The 24,673-nt window shown below is 42.1% G+C and overlaps 1 protein-coding gene across 1 annotated transcript; it reads left to right on the forward strand.

The window, feature by feature from the left end:
• Positions 1-227: 227 nt before the first annotated feature.
• Positions 228-24,385, forward strand: si:dkey-220o5.5 (actin filament-associated protein 1-like 2). The gene is made up of 16 exons (XM_049002673.1): positions 228-438; positions 6,344-6,472; positions 7,299-7,379; positions 7,489-7,565; positions 11,910-12,006; positions 12,126-12,337; positions 14,961-15,137; positions 15,701-15,793; positions 15,966-16,053; positions 17,293-17,504; positions 17,757-17,881; positions 18,010-18,130; positions 18,354-18,444; positions 20,450-20,619; positions 22,952-23,062; positions 24,136-24,385. Exons 1-16 carry the CDS (start codon positions 423-425, stop codon positions 24,160-24,162), a joined length of 1,827 nt encoding a protein of 608 aa, XP_048858630.1. The 5' UTR covers positions 228-422; the 3' UTR covers positions 24,163-24,385.
• Positions 24,386-24,673: the final 288 nt, after the last annotated feature.

Here is a 24,673-nt window from a genome sequence, read left to right on the forward strand (position 1 = left end):
GCGCATTCTCTAATTTATTTTCCCTGGATTTAAATGCAGAAAAGAACTGCTTTCAGATAAAAAAGAAAGTTGTAGAAAACGCTTCTTTTCTCTGTTCAGAAAGCGATCTAAAGACGTAAAGCGTTCCTTAAAGCTGACATAAGGATGTGCAAGGCTACGACCGTGTTTGTGTTCTCACGGAGTGAGAGAGGGAGGGAAAGAGGGAGTGAGGGAGGGAGGGAAGAAAGAAGAGTGCGTAAAGAGCTCTCAAGGTGGTAGGAGTAATTAGCGGGGATGGCGCGGCTATGATCCGCTTGCCTTGTGCCACAAAGCGGCGGCTGGTCGGGGCACCGTAGTGGAGGGACTGCAGAGCGGCGGACCGACCCGCATACATAGCTATGCCTGGAAACGATACGGACCCTGAACCCTGAACACCGACAGCGATGGACAAACAAAAAGGTACGGGGCCATTTCCTCCATTACGACAGGATCTAAGCAGTAAGAAATGGGAATAAAGCGCTCGCATGCAGTGTATCCGCGGCGATCGTTCGAAAAGTTTGCTGTTGTTTTCCCGCAAATAAAAACGCGCTATAAGCTGGAGGTGGATGCGTTTTTCCACTATGAACATTGCATTTATGTCAGGTATTGTAGCATGAGATAAAAAAACGGATTGTGAATAGCTTATCTGAAGGATAAAGTAGTCTGCTGTTAAATAACGTGAGGTGGGATCTTAGGATGAGGCTCAGAAACTTTTTTCTTTCCCCTCCAGTCGGAGTCAGTCTATTCTAATAGTCTGACTACAGAAATCCGATAGACTTCATACACATTTTCTTGTGCAGCGGTATCTGAGATATATCTTAAACATATAAATCGTTTTAGTTAGCACGTTTTATTTATTTAGATCGTTTTCTTTATTGCTTAGATATTGAGATTGTAATTCAAGGAGTGTACTGCTCGCATTTTATTACTTTTTGGAGCGCACTATATGAAGAAACGACATCCAGCGCTATTCCCCGATTCGTTGCCCCTCAATTGTTTATTGTCATCGTTCGCCCAGTTATTTATTTATTTATTGCCTGACATAAAAAACACATTGGGAACCAAGTGAATAAAACCGACCTGTGATAGACTTAACTGTGCGCATTTCCCACAGTGGAATTAAGTTGATATTTTTTAAAGTGCAATATTATTTCAGGTAAGATGTTTGTTATTTTAATAATTAAGTATATGGTGTTATAGCCAGTATTTGGCTAACGTGGACCCAGTACTAACTGGCCATTACTACGGTTGAGTAAAAACTTCTTGTTTTGGAAGTTGGCCTGTGCAACATTTATCGTTTTAAAGGAATGTAAGTAATGACTATAGAGCAGTAGTCGGAAATGCCCCCAGCCACCACAATCTCCCAAGAGACCCTGAAACAGCCGACTATAGTTTGTTTTAAATATTAATGCCGGATTGATCTTACGAGGGAAGGATAATAGAGACTAAACAACGAAAGGGGTTTTGGGCTGCATTAGCTCTGTTCTTTCCATCTGTATCCTGTGAAAAGTGACTCTGTTTAGCAACACCATGACATCACGGATTATATTACAACAATACGCTATTGCCAGGTTTCCCCGGTCAAGAAAAATAAGGGAACTCCAGTCATTTGGAGAGTGTAATTGTTTATCATCCACGTTGTGAAGTTCGGAACACATGTAGATTTACTTTTTAAATATGGGGAAATCACATTTATTCAGTACGTAGTCATAGTTTCTTTTTGCCGTCAAACACATGGCAGCTGAAATGCAGCGATTAATAATTTCATCCTCAGTCATGATTTTATGGTTTTGTCTTTTCCATCGCTCTCAAAACAACATGTCTGTGTTAGAGGTTGATGTAACATTAGCCTAGTTTGATGCAAAGCTCTAATTCATGAATCCAGCTCTCTAGGAATCTACTTTCCTTGAGACATTTCCCGCAGCTTCTTGGGTCACATCATGAAGCAGGGCGTCGATGAACATGTCTGATCTCCGTGTCGACCCTGGTTACATACTGTGTGCAAGTACTTAAACGGTCATTGTGTTCAAAGCTTCCACAGCCGCTCAGAGACAGGATGTTGTGTTGATGCTAGGAATGGAAGTCCTTAATTTGGGAGATCAACGTTTCTGACTCATTTGGACATGGAATGGTGAACAGCATCTGATAGTTCCTCTTGATACTCTGGTGTGGTGCTCAATCACCCACACCATCCCACCCTTCTTACATTTTTTTCCCATATTGTTTTCCAGACAACAATCCCAGCTGGAGATCATAGTGCAAAATTCTGTTTGTCAAACCTGGTGTTTTATAAGATTTTTTTCGTGGGGAACATTAGTTTTAATGTAAAGTACACCCAAAACCCAGCAACGTCTTTTGAGTATATTTTCAGTAGAGATGTAAAACAGTCCTTTTGTGATCAATAAATAAACATGCAATTTCATGATGCATGATCTCACTAACTACAAGATTTTTGTTTCCTGACTTCTGTGTTTTACCTCCAGTTTCTCACTGTTAGAATGGGAAGGTACAGGAAATGCTATCAAGCCCAACTTTTCAATTCATGAGATTTTGCAGAGAGGCTGATTTTCTTTTTTTCCCCCCCAGCACTTACATTTTTTATTTATTTAGCGATGCTTTTATCCAAAATGACAAACATTTTGTGAATGCAGGGTCAGTCTGTCCCTGGAGCAGCTGGTGAGTAAGGGCCTCACTTAAGGACCCAACAGTGAAATCCGTCTGCCGTATTTGAACCAGTGACCTTCGGCTCACATGCACTGCATCCTAACCCACCGAGCCATACGCTGCTCCAATGCTTAAATCTGAGTAGGCTCCATAGACATCTGCAGAATGTGAAAAATGTCTCTGCTTAAAGTCTGAGGTTTGTTAATGAGCAGATATTATGATCCCCACCCCTCCCCCCAATGCCAACTCTTTAAAAATGTGATTGTTGTATCATGCAGCTCCAGCAAGCCTGCTTGGAATAAATGTGAATGGCTGTTCTGTGGTTTGTTTTGAAATGTGACTAGGCGTTCAGAAAAAAGAAAGAACCTGGGGTCAGATTTCTCCGTGTAATTAAAAGGAAGTGGAAAGGGCCCCCCCCCTGCTTTGCCTTGGTTTCTTTCATTGGGTGTTGATCCCTAATCATTTTTGACCAGCTCCTGAAAAATCATGTCTTTGTAGTCATTGGAGTCAAGAGTCATGGTACAGTTCTTCTAGTATGTTTTGTCGTTTATAATTTTTTAGGATTGCTTCAGTCCTCGTTCACCTCTTATCCTGCGGTGAATCTACCATGTGGCCCGAAATTATAATACAGGAAACCTAGTACTTCTTCGATAACATAACTGTGTAAATGTAAGGTTATGGATTTGCATTGAATGTTGTTTTTTTTTTTTTATTAAAGTGAGCCATCTGTCTTCCAAGCTCCCATCCTATATCCCACTTCAGGTTTCAAGCTAGAAGCATGCCTTTTAGTTTAACTCTATGTGTAAAAGTCACTGAACAGAATAACATTCGGAAAAACTCATATTCCCTACCTGTTACGAAAATCAGTCTTCCTAACATAGACCCAAGATCAAAGAAAGAATAAAGTAAGTTGCGCCCTTCCCAAACAGGTAAACTGCCTGCCCTTCGACCTCCACAAAGGTTAAAACATCAGTTGTAACTGCAATTACATCTTTATTGAATGACTTGGGTTATTTACTTAAAGGCTGAAAAAGATTGGGCTGTTTGTCAGTGAGTCAGAAGGTATTATGGCGCATCTTCCGAAAGAGCGGATTGTTTTCCGAGGATACTGAGGGAACAGGAAATGGAGCGGATGGAATAATGATACCTCTAAGGATTAAACGTTGGACGAAGAATGCAGAAAAGTGTTTGCCTCTCATGGAAGGCACGCGGAAAGAGCTACTGTGTGATTTCACTGGTAGTTATTCATGCTAGTGTCAGGAAGAGAGTGGGGTCACTTAGAAGGCAGATAGGACAGGACTGTTCCCAGAATTCCTACAGAAATCCTCCCCAGTGTTTTTGTACATAAAAAATGTAAATATGAAATTCAACGGTGGCCGTGAGCAGTTCCGTCTCTCTTTGTCCCTTTCAGCAGCCAAACATTAACGCCCCATCAGTTGTAAGGCTTCTGTCTCATGTTTGGTTTTTATGTGCTTCTGCCAGACCAGCTTTGTCTGAAGGTTAGTGGGAACGTTCCCATAGGTGAGAAAAGGGAAACCCCTGCTGGGTCACTTGCTAGTTTGCGTTCAGGTTAAGTATCTTTGTCAGGGGTAACAGCTTGGGCCATTCTGGGCCTTAAATGTTTACTCCACGGCCTTTAGGAGAAAGGTGTAGTGGAATATTCCTTCCATCTTGTACACATTTGGCACGTCTGCCAATGTTCCCTGTGGGGGTGCACTGGCCTCAGCTGTTTTCTGGTTATACTGGGAAAGATGGGTGAATTATGAAACAATTGAGCTCTTCAGTTTGACTGGTTTGAAGGCTTCATTCAGCACTGGAAGTATGTATAGGCTTCTCTGGATACTTGGGCGTTCTTTTCATAGAGAGATTTAAAGGCCATTGAGGACACCATAACAAGTGGCTTGTTTTTATGGGACAGCGTTGCTGTGGCTTTCATAAGCAGAAAGTCCTTTTCTACTGTTTTTCTTTTTTTCCCACACAGAGTAATTTACACAGATAGTAGGACTGCTGTACAAAGGCCCTCTGATAGACTCTCCCACAGTATCCATGCATCTCTGTTCACTGTGAAAGCAAAAGCGAGGCTTGTACTGTCTGTTGCTGTGTGTAGGCAGAGGTTTAACCGGCGGGGGCTGTTTACACCCCCTCCCTACATAAAAGAGCGGCTATCATACACCACTGCGGCCCCCATTGTTTTCTGTTGCTCGTCTGTACTGTAAACTAAACCTGGCACATTCATACACTGTAAAAGTCAATGAAGGCATGGTGCTTTGGTACATGGTGGTACCACTGGATGTTCTGGATTGCAATGTCCTTGCTGCAAGATTGTTGATATGGATAAAAGTTGCCATTCAATCCGTGTTTTATGTGGAAAGACTCAAATTTACCAGTAATGATGTGTTTTGGGGGGATTTCCTAATTGTTCCTAATCATCGCATCAATATATATATATATATATATATATATATATATATATATATATATATATATATATATATATATATATATATATATATATATAATTTTTTTTTTTTTTTTTTTTTTTTTTTTGTTTTTCCACTCATTTTTGTATAAATCTAGCAAAATGACCTGTTCTTCCAGTCTGGAGAGTCTGCATTTTGTAATTACAGTCACTGTGTTTATCAGTCTAGGACACAAATCAGGGGTGCTGGATGGGATGCCACTCCATTTCAGGGCATTAACCCACACAGTCTACAGACACGCATTAGCATGCCAACATTTCTTTGAACTGTAGGAGGAAACTGGAGTATCCAGAGGAAACCATGATAGAGGAAAACATGGCAACCAGTTACAATGTTCAATGCACCAATTACAATGTTCACTTTTGCAAAGTGATTTTAGTCAAATCACCTTAAACATAATGATTGAGAGAATATTTAGGGAAGATTATTGCTGAGGGTTATGTGTATGGTTAAGATAGATAGTAAAAGGTATGCAGAGTGGTTAAATACAAATTATTTGAAGAATGAACAGTGGCTTGTAGCATCACAGTGTGGGAAGATTCTTCCATTTTTATATTTCTTTTTCTGTTACAGTGATATTCAAATGCAGAATCCTGAGCTACTTAGCAGTGATGGTTTTTACAATAATGCAGTATGTTGTGTTGATACTTATCTGCAATTTTTGATAATATTTATGTCACCATTGGTTACAGTGCAAGCTAAATAAATTACAAATGTTAATAAGCAATGAATGAATGATGGGCTACCATCCCATCCAAGGTGTTTCCCGGTCTGTGTTCTGCGCTTCCGAGGATAGGGTCCGGGCCCCCCGTGACCCTGGGGGACTGGTCATGAAAGATGGATTTATCGACATATTATTTCAGTCATGGGGCTTATTAGGGCTGTTGTAGCCCCCCTAAAATACCCCCCCCCCCCACATAAATGTACACTGATTAGCTTTAATAGTGACTTGCCATTTATTCTCAATAAAATCATAATCCTTAGCAAAGGTTTTCATAAATCCGTATTAACACTCCTGATTTCCGTATTTCAGACTTACCATAGGCTTATTCACTACTTTTTTTTTCCAGTTTTGTCGCTATTCAGGCCAGTACCTGTTAATATTACCTACATTTTCTGGCCCATCCCATGATCACTGGGTCTGTAAGTGAGCTCTCATTATAGGTTTTTTTTCCCCGCAGTGCTGAACCGGCTAGTCTTGGACCTTCAGTCGTTTCTCTTGGTCCTGGACAACGAGAACCTCAGCTATATTGCTCAGGCCCAGAAAAAGTCTATTTCAGACTTGCTGTCTAAACTACAGGACACTCCTGGTGAGTTAACGTCACAGATATCTTCATCTTACACTTTGTGTTGCTTTTCTTTGTCATTGCAGTGTTTCTTGTTTTTCTTTTGTTAATCACTAGCGGGATCCTTCAGTATAAGAGCTGAGACTTGGAGTGCTTTGTGACTTGTTTAATTAGGAATCTTTGTCTAGGGTTTTGTGGGTTTGTGAGTCCTGCAGCTGGTAGAGTAATTTTATCACCATTGGGTCCTTTGAGCAAAGTCCTTAACCTCAACTGCTCCAGGGAACCTGTCTGAAACCAAAACTTGTTCTCACATGTACACTATATAGATATGTGTCTCTCCTGGAGAGCAAGTTGGGATATGTAATACTACCCAGTTTCCCCACAGGGACAAATGAAGTACTGCTATTATGAAACATTTTTAGGGTTTAAATAGGGTCAGCTGGGTGGATTTGGGGAGAGTTTATAAAAGCAGATATGATCTATGTTATGAAGTGTAGGATTGTTGCAGAAAGGGTACAGGAACAGGAGATACCCAACACCATACCTTTGTGGACTGTTTTAAATGGTGCCTTACCAGTGAATGTGCACATGAATCTCACACATTGCTACCTGATTAATCACTGAAAATGTATTTGGGTTATCCTTTCAGACGCATTACACTATTACCCTATTGCAGTACTCTGTGATTGACTGTTAATGGATGAGCTGCGAAACAGATCAATACCATGACAAAAACTGATAAAACAATCTTATTAATAAGTGCTTGTATATGTGCCAAATAGAACAGGGTGTGATCATTTTTATTAATATTCTGAGTCTGTGATCTCTCTTTATTCCTCTCTTTCTCTAGTGGAGGATGCAGAATACATGATTATGAACTGTCCGTCTGGAACCACCAACAGTGATCTCAGGGAAAATCAGACAGTCGCTGGTAAGGGATTTCTCTAAGACCCTTTTTTTGTTGAGAATTCAGCTTTAAAGTCTTGGTGTTCCTCCTGAGCCTGTCCATGGACACTTAACGTTTGCCTTTGTTTGCACAGGGGGCTTCCTCCAGTCCATGGTTAACCTCAGTCATGCTGAAGAGCCATCGTCCTCAGCTGAATGGCTGCTGAAGGGGGTGAGACTCCCTTTCTCTTTATCCTCTGGCCACTGGGCACTGAGAAATCCAGACGGGATGAGTTTAAACAGGAACGTCATCAAACATTTGCAGCGCTTGCGGAAGGACTCTTTAAACATTTGTTTGAGGGCAGTTTTATCTGTAGGCATAAGAGATGGTGGTGAAAGTGGATATATAGTCAAAATTTCATAATTTTTATTTTGCATTTGAAAGTGTTTCTATTTAAGCAATTCGCAAAATTCTTGCAAACAAAAGTAACAGAAAGAATTGTCTCAAATCAAGTAAACATACCTAATTGTGAAAGAGGAGAATGAACAAGTCCCCTTATTGTTAATAATGAGCTCCTCAGCACCAGTTTAAAGCAGCATGCAGCTGCTTGGGTTACTGTTTTGATGTATTACATTTCTAAATCCTGTCAAATGCAGTAAGGTAACTTCCAAAAATCAACATATCAAGCAGTGAAGCTCATTTCCTGGTTAATCATACCCTCAAAGCAGTCATGTTCAAGTATGGCCTAATGCTTTTTGGCTGCAGTTTTAGGTCACAAATTGTGTTCTTTTCACTATTCATGCATTATAGCTGTCGATTCAGAAGCACCTGGAGTCAGACCATGATACGTTAGTAGAGCATTAAGCCGTCCAGTGACCAATGGCTTTGTGTCTTTATTCTGTTTCATTCTCTTCTGAGGGTAAGGGGGAGCATCATTCAATATGATTAACCAATTCAATATGATTTTTTATAATTTGATTTAACAATTACATATACTCAGTTATCTAAGTGATTTTCTTTGTTAAATATAGTTAAATACTGTACAGTGATGCATCTTTTGTGTTGTACTCCATGAAATATGAGTCTGTGACATGTTTAGAAACTAACACATTTGGACTTAAATAAGGATTTGAACAAGGGCTAATGCTTTCTGTCACCTTATTTCTCTTTGAGAAACTTGTTGTTCCAGACATAAAACTGTTTGCAGTGAGTGATGTCTTCAGTTCAGTTTTAGGTCTGTTTTTCAGGGAGCTTTGGTTCCAAGGTCCCTGGGCTGACGCTGCAAGGGCCAATGCCCCACTGATGTCCCAGGGTTCTCTCTGTCCTTGCTGCGGCCACGTAAGGTGGCACTGGGGAAAGGAGCCCAGCAGCAGGGTTTATTTTCAGGCCTGAGTTTTATTCACTGACCATAATGACAAGGGAGAGCTGAAGGGGCCTACTGTAGTGGCTGACAGGCTCTCAGGCCTCCTAGCTGGGGGGGAGGGGGGGGGCTCTGATGTGGGCCACTAATGAGAGGGTCCCGGGCCTGTCTTGGGTTTGGGACGCCCAGCAGCACGTCCTACAGAGGGGTGAAGAGCAGTGCAATGGGTCAGAGGCTAAGGTTTCGCTTTTAACGAGGCCGATTCAAGTGGCCGGGTGTGGCAGGCAGGAGTAAACAACAAACTGCTGCAGCAAGGCCACGATAGGCCACAATAAACTAGGTCATTGTCACAAATAAGATTCTGTCCCATCAGTACTCATTTATCCCCTATGGCCATGTAGATTCTGATGGTCTGTAGTTGGACATAGAAGCTCTAAGTAGTCAAATCAAGTGAAGTAGGGCTTTATTAGCACACCATCCATATTCAGTACACTGCATCTGGTGATGCGAAATAATGTTCCCTGGACCTCAGTGCAACTTATATACATAAATAGACAGACAGAAGCAAAAAAAAAAAAAACACCGTTACAGTAATGATGGAAATAACCCCACATTTTAGGTGTCCCCCTTCTGATCTCGACGTCTAAAAAAGACACATGGCTCGAATGCCCACTCCAAACCATTAATTTAATGATAATAATTAATATAATAATTTACTCTAACGGAAATTTGACCGATCGATTTGCCAACATATCATCACCACCACCACCCGACGCCCCCGATTGGCGAATTTTACCGACAGCGCTCCCTGCCCCTAGCCTGAAGTTTTACCATTGCCCCCCAACTTTTGATTAGCATAGTATTGATGTTCCATTATTTTTAACCAGAAATGGCCCAATTAGGGGGGGCCCTACCCATGTCAGCCAAAGGCCTCCATGAGCAGCTTGCACCCAGAGAGGCCTGTTGCTCAGGCCATACGGACAACCACCCACATGCATCAGCTTCCCCTCTGTCCTATCTGGGCTTCTTTGGGTACCGGAAGAAGGCTTTGTGTCGTTACTAATCAAAGGCTTGGGAAATGTTTTGAAGAGACCCTGTATCTGTGAAAGGAAATGCTTTGTTTATGCGAGAGGCCATCTCTACTTCATCAGTATGATGCTATTACTCAAGATGCAGCCTGGGAGAGGAAGTACATGTCCACAGAATAATTATGTATGTCTATGATGGAGAGATAGAACGCCCACATACTAGGGGAAGTCAGACATGGACGGGGCAGAGCCCGCCCGTGGGGACCATGAGCTCACCAGTAAAAGCCTTCCGGGATAGGATGGCAGGAGCACCCGACTGCAGGGCCCGGAAATTACACACAACCTGAGGACTGAGACCCACATAAGACATGCATAGAAGGGGGGCCCAGAACTGACTCGTACACAGAATTTAGTGGTTTCTCATATACGTGGCTATCAAATCTTTAATATGAAATTAATTCAGCCTTGTTAAAGTATAGGAGAAAACATGTCAGAAATTGAATATTTTAGAATAAGAATCGGCCAGGTACTGCCACATGGACTAGGAATTTGTTTTTGCAGTACTGGTACATGCATTGGAAAACAACACAAATATAAATGGTGATTTAAAAAAAAGAATAGAATAGAAGATATGCTAAAATATAAGGAATAGTTCCAAATAAGTACAAAACGCAATTAATCTGTTAACAATATTTTCAGCTTCATATTTCATAGAGTACCAATTGGAAGCTGTATCTATCAGTTATAGCAGAGGGTTTGTCACGCTGTGGAAGCTGAAGCTGATTAAGGGGGAACCTGGTGTGCTTCTTCACTGATGTCCTCTCTGTCAACTAGACGTTGCGTGAATTGGCCTCACAGCTGTCCTCACTCTCTGCTTCATCTCATCCCTGTTCAAAAAACAAAAGCCATAAACACAATGGATTGGGAGTGGGCGACCTGCATGGCCTTCCCAATAAGGCTTTGTGAGTATTTACAAGCCTCAGGTGGAGAATAGTTGTTTTGATAACTCCTCCCCACTACTTTTGGGCTCTCCCCCTACCTCAGAAATAAACCAAACCCCTCGTCCCTCCATAACCTTAGCTTAGCCATTTCTTAGGCAGTCCGAGAGGCATCTGCCACATCCATTAAACTGGGTTGGTGGTAGTCCCACCCCCCCCCAAATAGTCTTGTTTCCTCTCCTTTTCTGTAAACTCCACAGGGGTACAAGTAGAGTAATCTAGTTTATTAATATTTGCAATATCTAACAAAGCTTGCAAAAATGAAACGCAAGAAACCAATTAAAAATAACTAAATTTAGCAATTTTAGTGCATCCTTTCACCCCAAAAGTTCACAAATAAAGGAAATGCTTAGGGATTCATTTAACAGGGTATATTATTTCTCTAGTTTGATTTATATGCATGCAGTGCTTTTCGCAACATATTTGGCCCAGAGCACTTATTACAGTCAAACAACAGCTGGCAATTGGATGTCAGTTTAGGGCAACAATAAAGTAAACGGATAGTGAATGAGAGCTTGAAGGCAGTGGAAGAGAAGAAACAAAACTCCGTACTTTGCTAGGAGGGAAAGACTCGGTGCCCAAGGTTAACCGGCTACCCAACCCTCCTGGGAAAGAGGAAGACTTCCACCTTTCATACCCATAGAGTGGTAAAGGTTAGTTACACATGTTTGTTTGTCTGACCCCTGGATTTACACTTTTCCTGTGGCTTAGGAGGGCGACCACATGATGCGACAGTACTGAAACTTTAAAGCAGAAATAGGTTTCGTCCACCATCTCTGAAACCTGCATTTTCATTTAAGATCATGTGTGCCAAGTCATGTGGTTTGGTTCGGTTCCCTGAGGTAGATGGCATGAGTGACTGATCTGAGACCAGGCGCAGTTCTCTCATTCGGGCTTCTGAGCAGCCTGTGTTTTTCTTGTTGCAGCCTGTGTTCCGCCTGACCTTTAGAAAATAGCTAAACTCCTTTTTCCCGTAAATAAAGCATGTTAAGACGCTAAATTACACGTTGGTCTCCGCGTGTGCTTCTTATTTTTTCTTTAAATTGAAATCGAGGATTTTTTTTTTTTGTATTGGAAGATATTTCTCTTTTACCTGGATCTGTGGTGAAATGACCCTGTGACTGAGCAGTGACAGTGATGGGGACAGTTGTAGGATGTCATGAAGCCACTGTGTATGTCCCCGTTTCAGAGCAAGGGGCCTGTCCTGCCTCCTTACCCCCCCGATGGCTTGGATGATGACTGCTATGAAGAGGCAGAACCATTCGTTCCAGTGAGTCAGCCCACAGGTATGATGCCGGGGGTCACTTAGTGGCCCTTCAGCGGTGTAGGGTCACCTAAAGGACATGTTCAGGATTGTACTTCAGAAACGTTGACGCAAATGCGTGGTTAAATGTGTCTGGGCCAGACGCGGTGGACTCTGACAGCAGCCACTATGAATCGTACGGCGAGGAAGAGGGGGACTCTGTAAAGGATCGGGCTCATTACATCCAATGGAGCGCCTCGCAGCCGTGCCTCCGCTCCCCGCCAGAGTCACGCATCTGCGGCTACCTCTCGAGAAAGAAGTGGCTGGGCCAGTGGAAGAAGCAGCTCTTCATCATCCGCAACACGGCCCTCCTGGTAGGCACCTCCCCTCTGCTTGGTTTCTCCTGCAGCAGCAGCTACTCCCAGCTGTCTGGGGACGTCATCAGTTAGCCTCATGTAAGGATAGCTGTAATTCATGAACAGGAAAAGTGTTGCAGGAGCTGATATGTGTCTAAAACTGGTCACTAGCAACGGGGATGCACTCTGAGAAATGTGCGGTTAGGCAATTTCGTTGTTGTGCAGGCATCAAACAGCAGTGGTCATCAACCCTGCTCCTGGAGATCAACCACCCTGCAGAGCTTAGGTACAGCCCTACTTTATCATGCCTGTATCATATTATGCTAATTGATAGTCTATTGTGGGTTACGTGCGGTAAAATTAAGATTTAAAAGACATTTTGTCTAGTTTTGTGTTATTTCATCTTAAATCTGCAGTGCTTATTTGAGGAAAATGGTTGAGGGCTCATTAAATCAGGGCTATATATTACATAAGTTTAATATACCTAATAAGCTAGGGTAATGGCAATGTGTTTTTACTTATATACACATCTGGCAGTGTAGTAGGTGCGTTTACACCAGCATCACCACAACCATGTGAGTTGGCGCATTGCACTACAATGTCACGAGGTGACAAGAATTTTTCAACTCTGTTAAAATGTTTGTATATGCAGTTCGTCGCTGATGGAAATGTCGTCATGCGACACATAACTGTATAGTGTTTGGAATAAAAGTTCCCTTATCTTTAATGCTTAAACCATTTAATGGGTTTATCTGGGGAGAATTTTATATAGTTTAGCTAAGCTTCGTGCTAACTTTGTTTTAGCAACAGGTCTGTCCTTTTTATCTATTTAGGTAGATATTGTATGAAATGAGAATATTCTATCTCAATTCATACAGTTTTATGGGGAAACAACAGTCCTGACTGACTTTCTGCACGTTTCTATATTTCTGACACCGTTCATCGGTGTTGTCTTGATTTTTAAGTAGGTGAGGCACTCAAAAGCTACTCTGGAGAAAAGGTGCTTGATAAAACCAGTTTGGCATGACACATGTGTGGCTGGGAAGGTTTATTTCAGTTTGGTGGTCTGAGCATGACCCAGATGCCATTTAGCTGATGGATGGATGGATGGATGGACTGCATCTTTATGTTGGATTCTCTCTATGGTTCCTGCAGTGGCAGCTGTTTCAGACAGCCAGTTATGCTTTCATCATTGAGCTGTGGTTTTTTTCCATACTCACTTACTGAGTCATGAGGCCCTGAACCACTGGGAAGTTTCGCTGTTGTCGCATAATTTTTCAGTTTGCACAGTCTGGCTCTGACTGTATCTCAGGACAGCTCTATAACCCTAAAATAGGCCTGTAAACCTTCTGAGACCAATAGGCATCAAAGGCCCTTTTCAGGTATTTCTTTTGGTTGTGGTATGACGTGATTCTTGAACCTGTGTACAGACAAATTCATCCTGGTGGCAAAAGCCAGAGCTAGTCAGATTTACGTTGGTGGGGCTGGCCCAAACAATTGAACCTAATTATCCTTTCATTTGGGTTAAGTGAGGAGGGCAAGAATTTGAGAGATTGCATGTTTGATTACCTTGCATACCAAACAAATGAAAGAACCGCCAAACTCCTCCTTCGTAGTACCATACCGCTCAAATTTATTATACAGCAAAGTAAAAATGTTAGAAAATTAGATCCGATACACATCTTAAACTGTACTATATTTCCATTTTAAAGGCAATTAAAAAAAATATATATATATATATATATATATGAATAGAATATAAAAAAAACTTCATTTATATGTTCTGGAGGAATATGGCTTTCTTCTGGGAAGGTGGGCTAAAGGTGTATTTTGTTTGCAGAAATTTGATATCATTCTCATGATATCATGTGGTATCCTGATATTTGCATCAAGCTCCCTCATCAGACACGACCTGTAATTGATTTAACTTCGATAAGTTAGGGATAAACCATGACGAGGTATGCAGTTGTATGAAAAAATCAACAACATCTTGCTGCAGTGCCGCTAACCGAGTTTAAACTGGTTTATCCCGCTTATACCATGGCTAACTAACAACAAAATAACAACAAACCAACCATAGAAACCGTCAACTGGCTCTTGCATTTTAAAAACCGAGGAAAATTATGCTGATAAGAATAGCTGCTTACTTATGAGTAAAAAGCCATGCAAGTTTTTATATTAACATGTTTGATAAAACGTTAAAACGCATTAATACAAACCGTGAGGCTGCCGGAACCTGCGTGGTTACATGAAAATAATCAACATCCATGTGATGTCTCTGAACCAATAAGACAAGGCTATTTATCGAAGCCTTGGTGTAACAGTGTGCCTTGCACTGGGTTTGCGCCCCATCCTGGGTTGTTCCCTGCCTTGCACGCATAGGCTCTGGGACAGGCTCTGGACCCCCCGAGACACTGAATAAGAATAACTCCACATCCCCATACTGCCACATCGCCTTTGGCTTACTCACTGGGGGCTTTGGCTGAGGATGCTGTAAAGCGCTTTGAGACGATGTAATGTCATGATACTGCGCTATACAAAAATAAATTTGTTTGTTGTTTGTTTGGTCATGGAAGATGGGTGGATGAATGGTATAACAGTGAGTACGTGACCATGATTTGTCCCCATGTCCTTCTCCCAGTGCTACAAATGTGCCAAGGACCTGAACCCCCTGCTGGAGCTGGAGCTGAGGGGCTGCCAGGTGGTGTATAAGTGCAAGCATGGCAAGAAGATGCAGCATGAGCTGAAGGTGGTGGCGGGTTCGGACACCGTGGTCATCGGCTTCCAGAGCTGCCAGCAGGCTGAGGAATGGCGGAAGGTTTGGAGGTGTTTATGATTATGGCCCAGACTCCTAACCCCAGGAGAAGAAGGAACAAGCAGGGATGGAGGGGTAGAGAGGGAATATTGCTTCAGCTGGTCGACCTTTGGAAAATTATTCATTCTCACATGCCGTGTACTAGTTCGTCCGTCTTCCAGTAATATTTCCAGTCCAGGAGTGTGGTGGAACGCCTGGAGGCTGTCCCAGGAAGTGTAGGGCGCAAGGCAGGGGAACACCCTAGATGGGATTCCAGTTCATCGCAGGCCACATACACACTATGGGCAAGTTAGAGATGCCAGTTCACCTTGCTGTATGTGTTGTGGGTTTGGGTGGAAACCAGAGCCCTTAGAGGATACTCGCCTAACATGTGAAGGACATTTAAACCCCACACATGGACAGGATTCAGATGCCCAACCCTAGGGGTGTGTGATGATGGTAACTCCACATCCCCATACTGCCCACATCTGTTTAGGTTGATTTTTGAATGTAATTTAGGTTTTTTATATGCCCATTATTTGTATATTTTGCTAAGTATAGTAATGTAACTATTTTTATGGTTTTAGATCATTGAAGAAGTGAGCAGCTCCTTCCAATACGAGAAGGAATCTCACAGTTCGTCCTCATTGCTGAAGTGTGACAGGCTGGATTCTTGCAGGGTAATTTTATTGTTGTCTCCTGTACACACAGCCCTGCTGCATAGATATTTCCTGGCAGTCACTACTGAGAGAATCACATTTATTGTATATCTGCATGTCTCTTTTTCACATGTTGTCATTGTCTGGCCTGTATAGTTTTGATTGGTTTGATGATTGTTCCCTTACCTTGCAGTCAAGCACCGTTCTCCACACGGACTCGGAAGACGACAAACTCTCTGGCCTTCCTTCTGCTATCAGCAGTGCGGAAGTGAGAGATAAGGGTGAGATGTTTTTCAGCTGCCTGTGTGCGGCACTCGTCCCTCAAACCGTAATGAAATGGTGTAGATCTTTGCTATCAATAGCTCCGTGTGGAGTTGCTCAATAGGCCTGCGTGTGCTGTGTTGTGGCATTCATTGGGACCCTGGGGACAGCGTGTGGGTTGTGTAGTGAGGTACAATTAGGAGAAGGCTAAATTTATGCCATACCAAACCGGGCCATCTTCTGAACTTTCACTAGTAATTCTAGTAATTTCATTGTGTTCATTTAGCCCGTAATGGAGCCAGAGATGATTTGACAACAGGCAGCAGAATGTTTGTCTTGTGTTTTGGCACCTTTTGAAGGAGATTCCATCTCCTGCACCAGACTGGGGCAAACAAATGTAACCAGTGAAGAGTTTGTAAGGGGGCGTTATTAAATGCTTAATGTTCCAAAACAACAATCGGTGAACACCAAATTTCTCTCAGACACGTCTTGTCATAAACACTTCCACCTGGCAAAAAATCAAAACCTATGACTATGGATGTTTTGTTATGATGATAAATGTCCGAGAGAAATTTGGTGATCATCGATTGCAGTATTGGAACATTTAAGCCACGTTAAGATTTTTCTTTATAATGCGTGTCTTTATGGTTACTGCAGTGGCAGCTGTTGGCAGGAGAGGAAAAGGCTCATTGTAACATAACATCCATCCATACTCATTGGATTTAGGTTTATATTTCTTTGCCAGGTGGAAGCGTTTATGAAACAAATCTGGTGTTCATTGATTACTGTTCTGGAACATTAAAGCCATGCTAAGCTTTTTACAATGTCCCGTTTGTCAGTGACTGTGGACAGTATTTGGTGCATGATAATTGAAGTCAAACTAACAGCAGTCATTCTGCACACTCATGCTCCCATGTTGCGACTTAAAATGTGTATTATGCTAATTGCTTAAGGGCAGAAAAAAACTTGTTTTTTTATTTACTTCTGTAGTTTTCAAAACTGGTCTTCAGGAAACAGTGCTATGTTCATCAGACACCCAGTTTGCCATGTGTTTTCACGCATTCTGGAAAATCCTGTCTCTGTCTTTCAGAATTGGTTTGCTGCCAAATTCTTTTGTGTGCAGTCTGGTTCAGTCGATGTTCTTAGCTACCTGCCACTTTAGATGTTAGGTTTGCCATTATAATACTCATACTGGAGATCCTCTGGCAGCAGTCTGACTGCGACGCCCCCCCCCCCGGTTGTCCCTTCTAAATTGACAGGCTTCCTGAACGTCCTGATGAACTGCCAGTGGCAGAGTCTGTGGTGCCAGGTGGAGCACGGCATGCTGAAGATGTTCCGGGACGAGGTGTGTGAGGAGAGCCCGCAGTACAGCGTGCAGCTCCGGGGGTGTGAAATCCGCTCCGGCGAGGACACGGCACAGGCCTACCGCATCACTGTGGCCCTGCACGGGGACCAAGTGGCTGTTCTGGAGGTACGGAGCCCACTGGAGCTACCAGTTCGAGTCAAGTTATTGTGCATACTATTTAAAAACAGCCCAAACCAATCAGGATTTCATCTTTGGGAAATATGCCACAGCAAAGGGAAAAATACAGGATTCCACAAATGATACCTGAATCCTTGGACTGAGGTTTAGGAAGGATTTTTTTTTTTGTGTTGAGAGTTGAGGAACAGTGCAGGAGTCGTGTGAGGGAGGTAGGTGTTGACCTCCTCTGTTTGCCCGCAGGCCAGCTGCGCAGACGAGAAGGAGCGCTGGCTCCAGCTCCTGCAGGACGGGAGCCTGGAGCTGGCAGAGTCCCAGTATGAGCAGCTGGACTCCATGCTGGATGCTGGGCCTAGCAGACCGCTCAGGTAGCGTGCCTGTTTGCCCTCCGTGACCTCTGATCCCAAAGGGGCTCTTTCAGCACTTCCATAACATGAAAGTCATTTATTGCTCACATCTGGATGGATGGTACTGAGGCCTGTTTCCTGTCCACCAGTGGTTTGATGACTCGTAAATTCCCGACCTCCAACATGTACATCGACGACCCCTTTCAGCAGTTGTGTGGGATAGTGCAAAGCCAGCCAATCTACTCAAACACATGCATTTTGGAGCACAGGGTAAGGTTTTGATTTTGGGGTGTCCACCAGTATCATTTGGGCTATACAGATACTCCTCTCTTAACGACCTGCCTGTTTAACGATGCCCGGACTTACGAGCAGCTTTACGGCCAGTTGGTATCGTATGCTGTTTGACCTAGTCGTAGGAATGGAATTCGGACGTTACACGAGGATTGTCTATAATATGTGAGCTCTTCAGCGCACTAAAACCCTTCTATCTCAGTTCCAGAAGTCTCAGAACAATACACAGAGAGATTCAGTGATTTTTAAAGATGAAAGTAACTATATCAACAAAGGAACCTTCTCCAACCACAGTAAGTATGCTCTAATACCTCGTCATTAGACAGTCGTCCTGTGACTGGTCTTTGTTTTACTTACAGAAATGGCTTCCACGATTAGCTCAATAGTTGACTCCTAAGAAACTGACAATATATATATTTTTTGTACTGTATGTGACACGGAATATAAATCACACTCGAACCCAAATTAGAAAAATGAATGTATCTGTGAGGAGAACCAGTTTTTCTGCTCCTCAGTGCAAAACATATTAGTGAAGAATCTGTGGCTTTATTATGGATATTATTAGCATTCTTATGCATTGAATCCTTTTTTTAAGGAAACAATTCAACCGCATCTGTTTTTAATGTAGCTTACTCGATGTTTAGCCGAATCGACAGTGTCTCAATAATATTATGTTGGTTAGAATAAGAAATCTTAAGACTTTTCCAGCAGTGTGTTAATATTTTTGTCATCGACCTCTTACATGAATGTGCATGCAGGTTGGTTCAAACAAAGTGATGTAAATAATGTCCTCGGGGCTGCAGTGTATGTGCCGAAACGTGCCAGTGCGGCCTGCACGTGAACTGCACACATGTCTTCAGTTAGCTGTAGTAGGCCTTCTCAGAGGATATGCACTGCATCTGTGCTTTAAACAGACACTAACTGATGATGTGTGTGAGCGTTTCACTGATAAAGATAAATTCCTCATGTCGGCCTGGGGAAAGTAGGCATACCCCTTAACAGTGATGCTTGGACCATGGCGTGTTACACTTTCAGGTAGAACGGCGGTCATGTGGTGTCTTAACTAAGGCAGCACTATACTTTGTCAACAAAACTGCCGTGAGTTTTGTTTCTTGAACACGTTTTCAAATGTTGTGATTTGGGTTTTTTATACATGCCACCGAGGCATGATTCTCTCTACTGCGCTGATCTATTACTTGCATCGTAATGAATTTGCTCTCCTTGTGGAAGGGTATGTGTCAGGATGACCGTATCCCTACTCATTGGATGTATGTATATTGTAGTAGTTTGTGAAGCACAGTGATGACACCTTCCAAGGTCATCTCACTAGTAAGATCTTTGTATGGAGAGACACCTACTATGGTTTCTCTATCCTTGAATGAACTGAAGGGATACTTTGTAACAGATTCATGCCAGATTCTGGCGAAACTTAGCGAGTGTCATGTTCTGTCCGTGAAATATTTTATACTAATACCATCTTTGGTTTGCCGAAGTATGTTAATATAAGCAAAAACATAAGTGTCCTAAAACACTGGATGTCTCAGATTTACTGGGTAGTAAAATATGATGAAAACGCATGAATTGTCACAATTAAAATTTATTGTCACAGTATCACTGATTGCAGCATTGATGAAGATTACAGTTTGCCGGTGACTCCTCTCAAAATGCAACAAACAGAAGACGGTGTGATGTACACGTCCAACCTAGCAAACAGGACTCTTCGCTAGTGCAAATTAGGCTGCAGTGTGTCCAAGGGAAAAATGTCTCCCATGAGTTCTTCAGCGTAGAAGGAGACGGTGGTTAGCTGTCATTTTTGATGGTTGGGCTGTGGTGGAAGGATGTAGCCTTGTGGGCTGCATGTCCTTTTAAGGTCCTTTGCAATCTGTGTTTTTCCCTTGAGAACGTTTTTGACTGTTTTAAAAAAAATAAAAGGGCTGAAAAGCAAGGGCCTCTTACAGAGTCAAATGTTACACATTGCATTAAAGATGGGCAGAAAAATCAGTGGAACTGCTTTCCCTCAAATGGGGGAAAATGACAACTGATTGATTGCTGGCTCCAGTTTTGTCTGAATGCATTTTTTCCACACAATTCTTCTGCCTTTTGAGTGTATAAATGATTCCAGAGAGAAAAGACAACGCAAGGAAACCAGTCATCCTTTTTGTGTTCAGCCGAAAATAATTCATTATCGTTTTTATTATTTTATAATTATTATTATTTATGCAATTAGATTAAATAACTTTATTGTTGGCATTTGTTGGTTCTGTGACCCGTGTCTCGAAATGTTCATTGTGTGATTAGCCCTGAAGGTGGCACCAGACCTGGCGCGGGGGGTGCAGAAGCTGGAACTGGTCGGGAAAAGACGTACACAGCTTCACGCAGGATCAGAGGCGAACCTGGTGACGGCTGGCAGGCCTCCCAAGCGCTCCTCCTTCAGACAGTCTTTGGCCTTCTGCACTGAAAGGGCACAGGTAACGTGACCCTCATCCATAGATATCCTGCTCAAAACATCCCGATGTCCATTTGAGGCTTGAAGCAAGGAGGAGATGCCCAGTTCTAAGAAAAAGAAAAGTACTATGCTAGGTTGTATCTCTCACACTGGTAATGTAATTTGTCACCTTTGGTAAACCAATGCACTATCCATCCATCCACCCATCCATCCATTCCTCCATCCATCCATTCATCCATCCATCCATCCATCCATCCATCCATCCATCTAACCAACCACTCCAATCCTGCAAAACTAGTCAAGTACATAGTTATTAGGATTACTACCATTTGACCAATGAGATAAAAAATAAAATAAACATTTGGCTAAAATGACCATTTATTAAATGGGTTTTTTTAAGCTGAACATGCAACACTGTGGCCTTACACCTCCAGGGCTGGAGGTTTGAATTCTGTCCCTGACTCTGTGTGTGGAGTTTTTATGCTCTGTCATGTTATAGGTGTATTTCCTCCCATGCTTCAGACACACAGTTCATTGAACTGGTTTCTCAAAATTGCCCATACTGTGTGCGTGTGCACTGTGATGGGCTCGCATCCTCTCCAGGGTGTGCTCTGTGATGGGCTCGCATCCTCTCCAGGGTGTGCTCTGTGATGGGCTCGCATCCTCTCCAGGGTGTGCTCTGTGATGGGCTCGCATCCTCTGTACCGGGCTTGCTGCATTGGACAAGTTGCCATCTGAAATGGATGGATTGACAATTGTTGATCAGGAGTTAATACTGAGCCTAGAGAAAAACTGATGCAAATTGGAAATACAAATTAAGTGCAGTGTAAACAAATGGTGATGAATATCGATCATATAAATATGAGTATCTGATGATGATCAAAATTAATGTATAGAATTTCCCTTTAACCTGTTTGGCTCTGTCTCCGTAGCTGTAGAACTAGGTCATCTATAGAGAAATATTTTCAAATATACAATGTGTTTGGACCATGTTCCTTAATTAGGTTTATTTCTACATATTGAGATTAGATAAGATTCCATATGTTTCCATCAAATTATTGAATTTAACAGAATTAAAATGAATAATAAGTAAAGGATATGCATATGGGAAGAGAGTAGAAAATGTAGTTATGAAATGGGGGAATATTAAATTGGGAAAGAATGTAAAACTCACACAAATGTGTGTAAAACGTAAGTATACTTAAAGGAGGATAGTAGTCCAATTGTTATTCAAGTCGGTTCCATTATCGACAACATGTGTCACTGAGCATACTGTATGTATGGTAGATGTAGGCTGGTTCAAATCTGACGGGATGAAAAGAAAACCTTCAAACAGATGTATTTTCTTCTGAAAAGACTCAATGGACCGACTAAATAAGAGGTCAAAGAAGTGACGTTTCTGCCCATGTATTTCTTCTGTAAGAAGGCAAGGAAAAAATGAACATAAGATTCACAAATATAAAAAATGAGAGGAGGGATCTGCTGCACATGTTTTACAGGAAATCCTTCTAAACTGAAGCCAAAACCTTTAAACTTGCAATTGCTGTCCAAGAATTTTTTTTTTCCCTCCCAAAACCAGGCCCCGTTGACACAAACCTCAAAACACACAATTTTGACTTCTCTTCTCTCATGCACCCGGCGGATGATTTTGGTAGCATGCACAGCTTTCCCCAGTGGAATGAAAACTGCTCACTTTGCAGCAAAGATAATACTGAGCACTTACGTAATTTCATCTGTGGAGCAGGTGCCCTGGACGCATATAACGTATGATGTAAAGCCAAGTAGCACACGGGTATAAGACGTATATAATAAACCTCAAAATGTAGCAGCCAAGGGACTGTCTGTCTGGAGCTGTGTGTGGCTCTGTAACCACGTCTGGGAGGCCGAAGTTTAGAATCCCGTGTGGCAGCACAGTAATTAACTCCCTGTCAAACCCTTAATCAAGGCCCTGAACCCCAAGAACTGCTTTGGGGGTGTCGAATGAATATCTGACCTTTCGCCTTCACGGGTATATGTATCTTATATGAGAGCAAAATGGGAAAGTAAAGAACTCCCATGTGGTTGTACAATGGCAAGTAGAGTGCCTTACGTTACTGGTTGCCATCTCCAGACATCGTGTATCACTTCAAAAATCTACTTGTTTTTTGGCAGGATGTCACACATTTTCCCATCTAACCATTTAGTGAGAAAGTTCACAATCCACCGCTAAACAGGATGTTTCCTAACCATGTGATCAACGTATCCCAACCATTTATGTTCCACTGAAACACAATATTGATTCCCATGAAAAGTGTCAGTCTATGCAATGAAACAATGAAACTTTCTTGACGTTCTCACTGCTGTTGCCTCCACAGGGAGGGTTCCTGACACCCTTGCTGCGACGCACTGCCTCTGCAAAGAATTCCCTGAAACGAGCTCCCTCTGCCATCTTTATGGAGAAGGGCAAGGTCTTCCAGAGAAAGAAGGCATGTCACCAGTGTGGGCCTTCATCCATACTGATAAAGCCAGCTCCACACAAAATGTGTCAAATTACATTTGTTATATATATTTCTATGTATAGTACCTATTGTTCAGACCAATGTAATGGTTCCAAATGACACTATATGAATTTGGTATCATTAAACATCATTTGGTTATATATAAATCCTTCTGATTACTCTTGGATCACAATATTGTTAATTGATCTGAAACCTTGAAATAATGTTTGTATATTTAACAGTATAAAGCTAATGAGTAAACTGTATGAAACCAGTGGCATTGTGAGACAGAGAGCTTTTTGTCTGTGATCAGATTTAGATGCTTCAGATTCTGCTCTTTATTGATACACCCTTATGTGTTATACCAGTTTATCCTTGACCTCACACAGCTAGTGGCAGCCAGGTTAATTATTATGAGTGTCATCCGTCACCGACAGTAAGGACCCCTATGCCACCATGTCCTTCCTAAGCCCCACACGTGTTTTGTCAAATTTCTCCCTGCCTGCTACTGATGGAGTACTGGTGTCCAGCAGATTTTCCATCCTACTTGGTCTCTGATGAACCACATCTGATCTCGGGCAGATAGTAATTTGTCAGGTAGGATAGAAAACCTGCTACATACCAGCACTCCAGGATTAGGGTTGCCAACCCCTGCTGTAAACATTCAGGTTTGCTCATTTTAATGCATTGGGTCTTTCCACAGGCTCGTGAGAGTTTAACTTGCACAAAAATTGTTCTGAGGGCAGAAGGAATGTGATTTGTTCAAAGAGAGAACCAATCAAATTGTAGTGGAGATGGGTCTAAGCAACTAGAAGAAGCGGACCAAGACATCTGAATGGTTGGTCCTACCTCCTTTGGTTGATTGAACTAATTCCTTTACAATCTGATTGGTCATCTCTCTGAACCAATCATTTTTCCTTCTGCATTCAGAACATTTTTGTGTAAGTAAAACCCCCGTGAACTTTCCACATACATCAAGGCTCATGTTTCTTTCTGTATGATAATGATTGATTCATTGATGAAATATCCCTGTGTAACTCTCTGTTTGTGTTCTTTTTTAGGAGTGGGAGACAAAAGCCTCTGCATGATACCAGTCAGCCACTTAACCTTCACCTTGTATACATTTCCTTACTTGTATAAGTATATATTGCACTGAATATATTGTTACTGTGCATGTGGATCATGCATTTTTGAGTTTTTTTTTTTTAGAAATTTTTGTATGAATTTAAAGTCTTTTGGGTTTTCTATTTGATGGCAATGCAAACTGTAAACTCTGTACTCCTCCATTAAACAGCTAACGTTCTCACGCTACTCATCATCCGAGTGTTACTTTCCTGACTGGTGCTGCAAACGTTTAATCCAGAAATTATACACATTTATCTGAACATATGTTCAATACATCCATCACCCATCTGTTTATTCCAACTGTTGATCCATTACAGTAGAAATGCCTGATGTGCTCCCTAATATTTATCACAGCATGTATTTTTCTTCAGAAGTTTCCTGACTTTAAAAAAGGGAAATTATCCACTTTCATCTGATTTGCATATACAGTGAAAAAGCATGGAGAGAATGAATGTAAATTCCAGGGGAAAATAA

This window comes from Brienomyrus brachyistius, chromosome 2 (genome assembly GCF_023856365.1).
Source record: "Brienomyrus brachyistius isolate T26 chromosome 2, BBRACH_0.4, whole genome shotgun sequence".
Taxonomy (NCBI): domain Eukaryota; kingdom Metazoa; phylum Chordata; class Actinopteri; order Osteoglossiformes; family Mormyridae; genus Brienomyrus; species Brienomyrus brachyistius.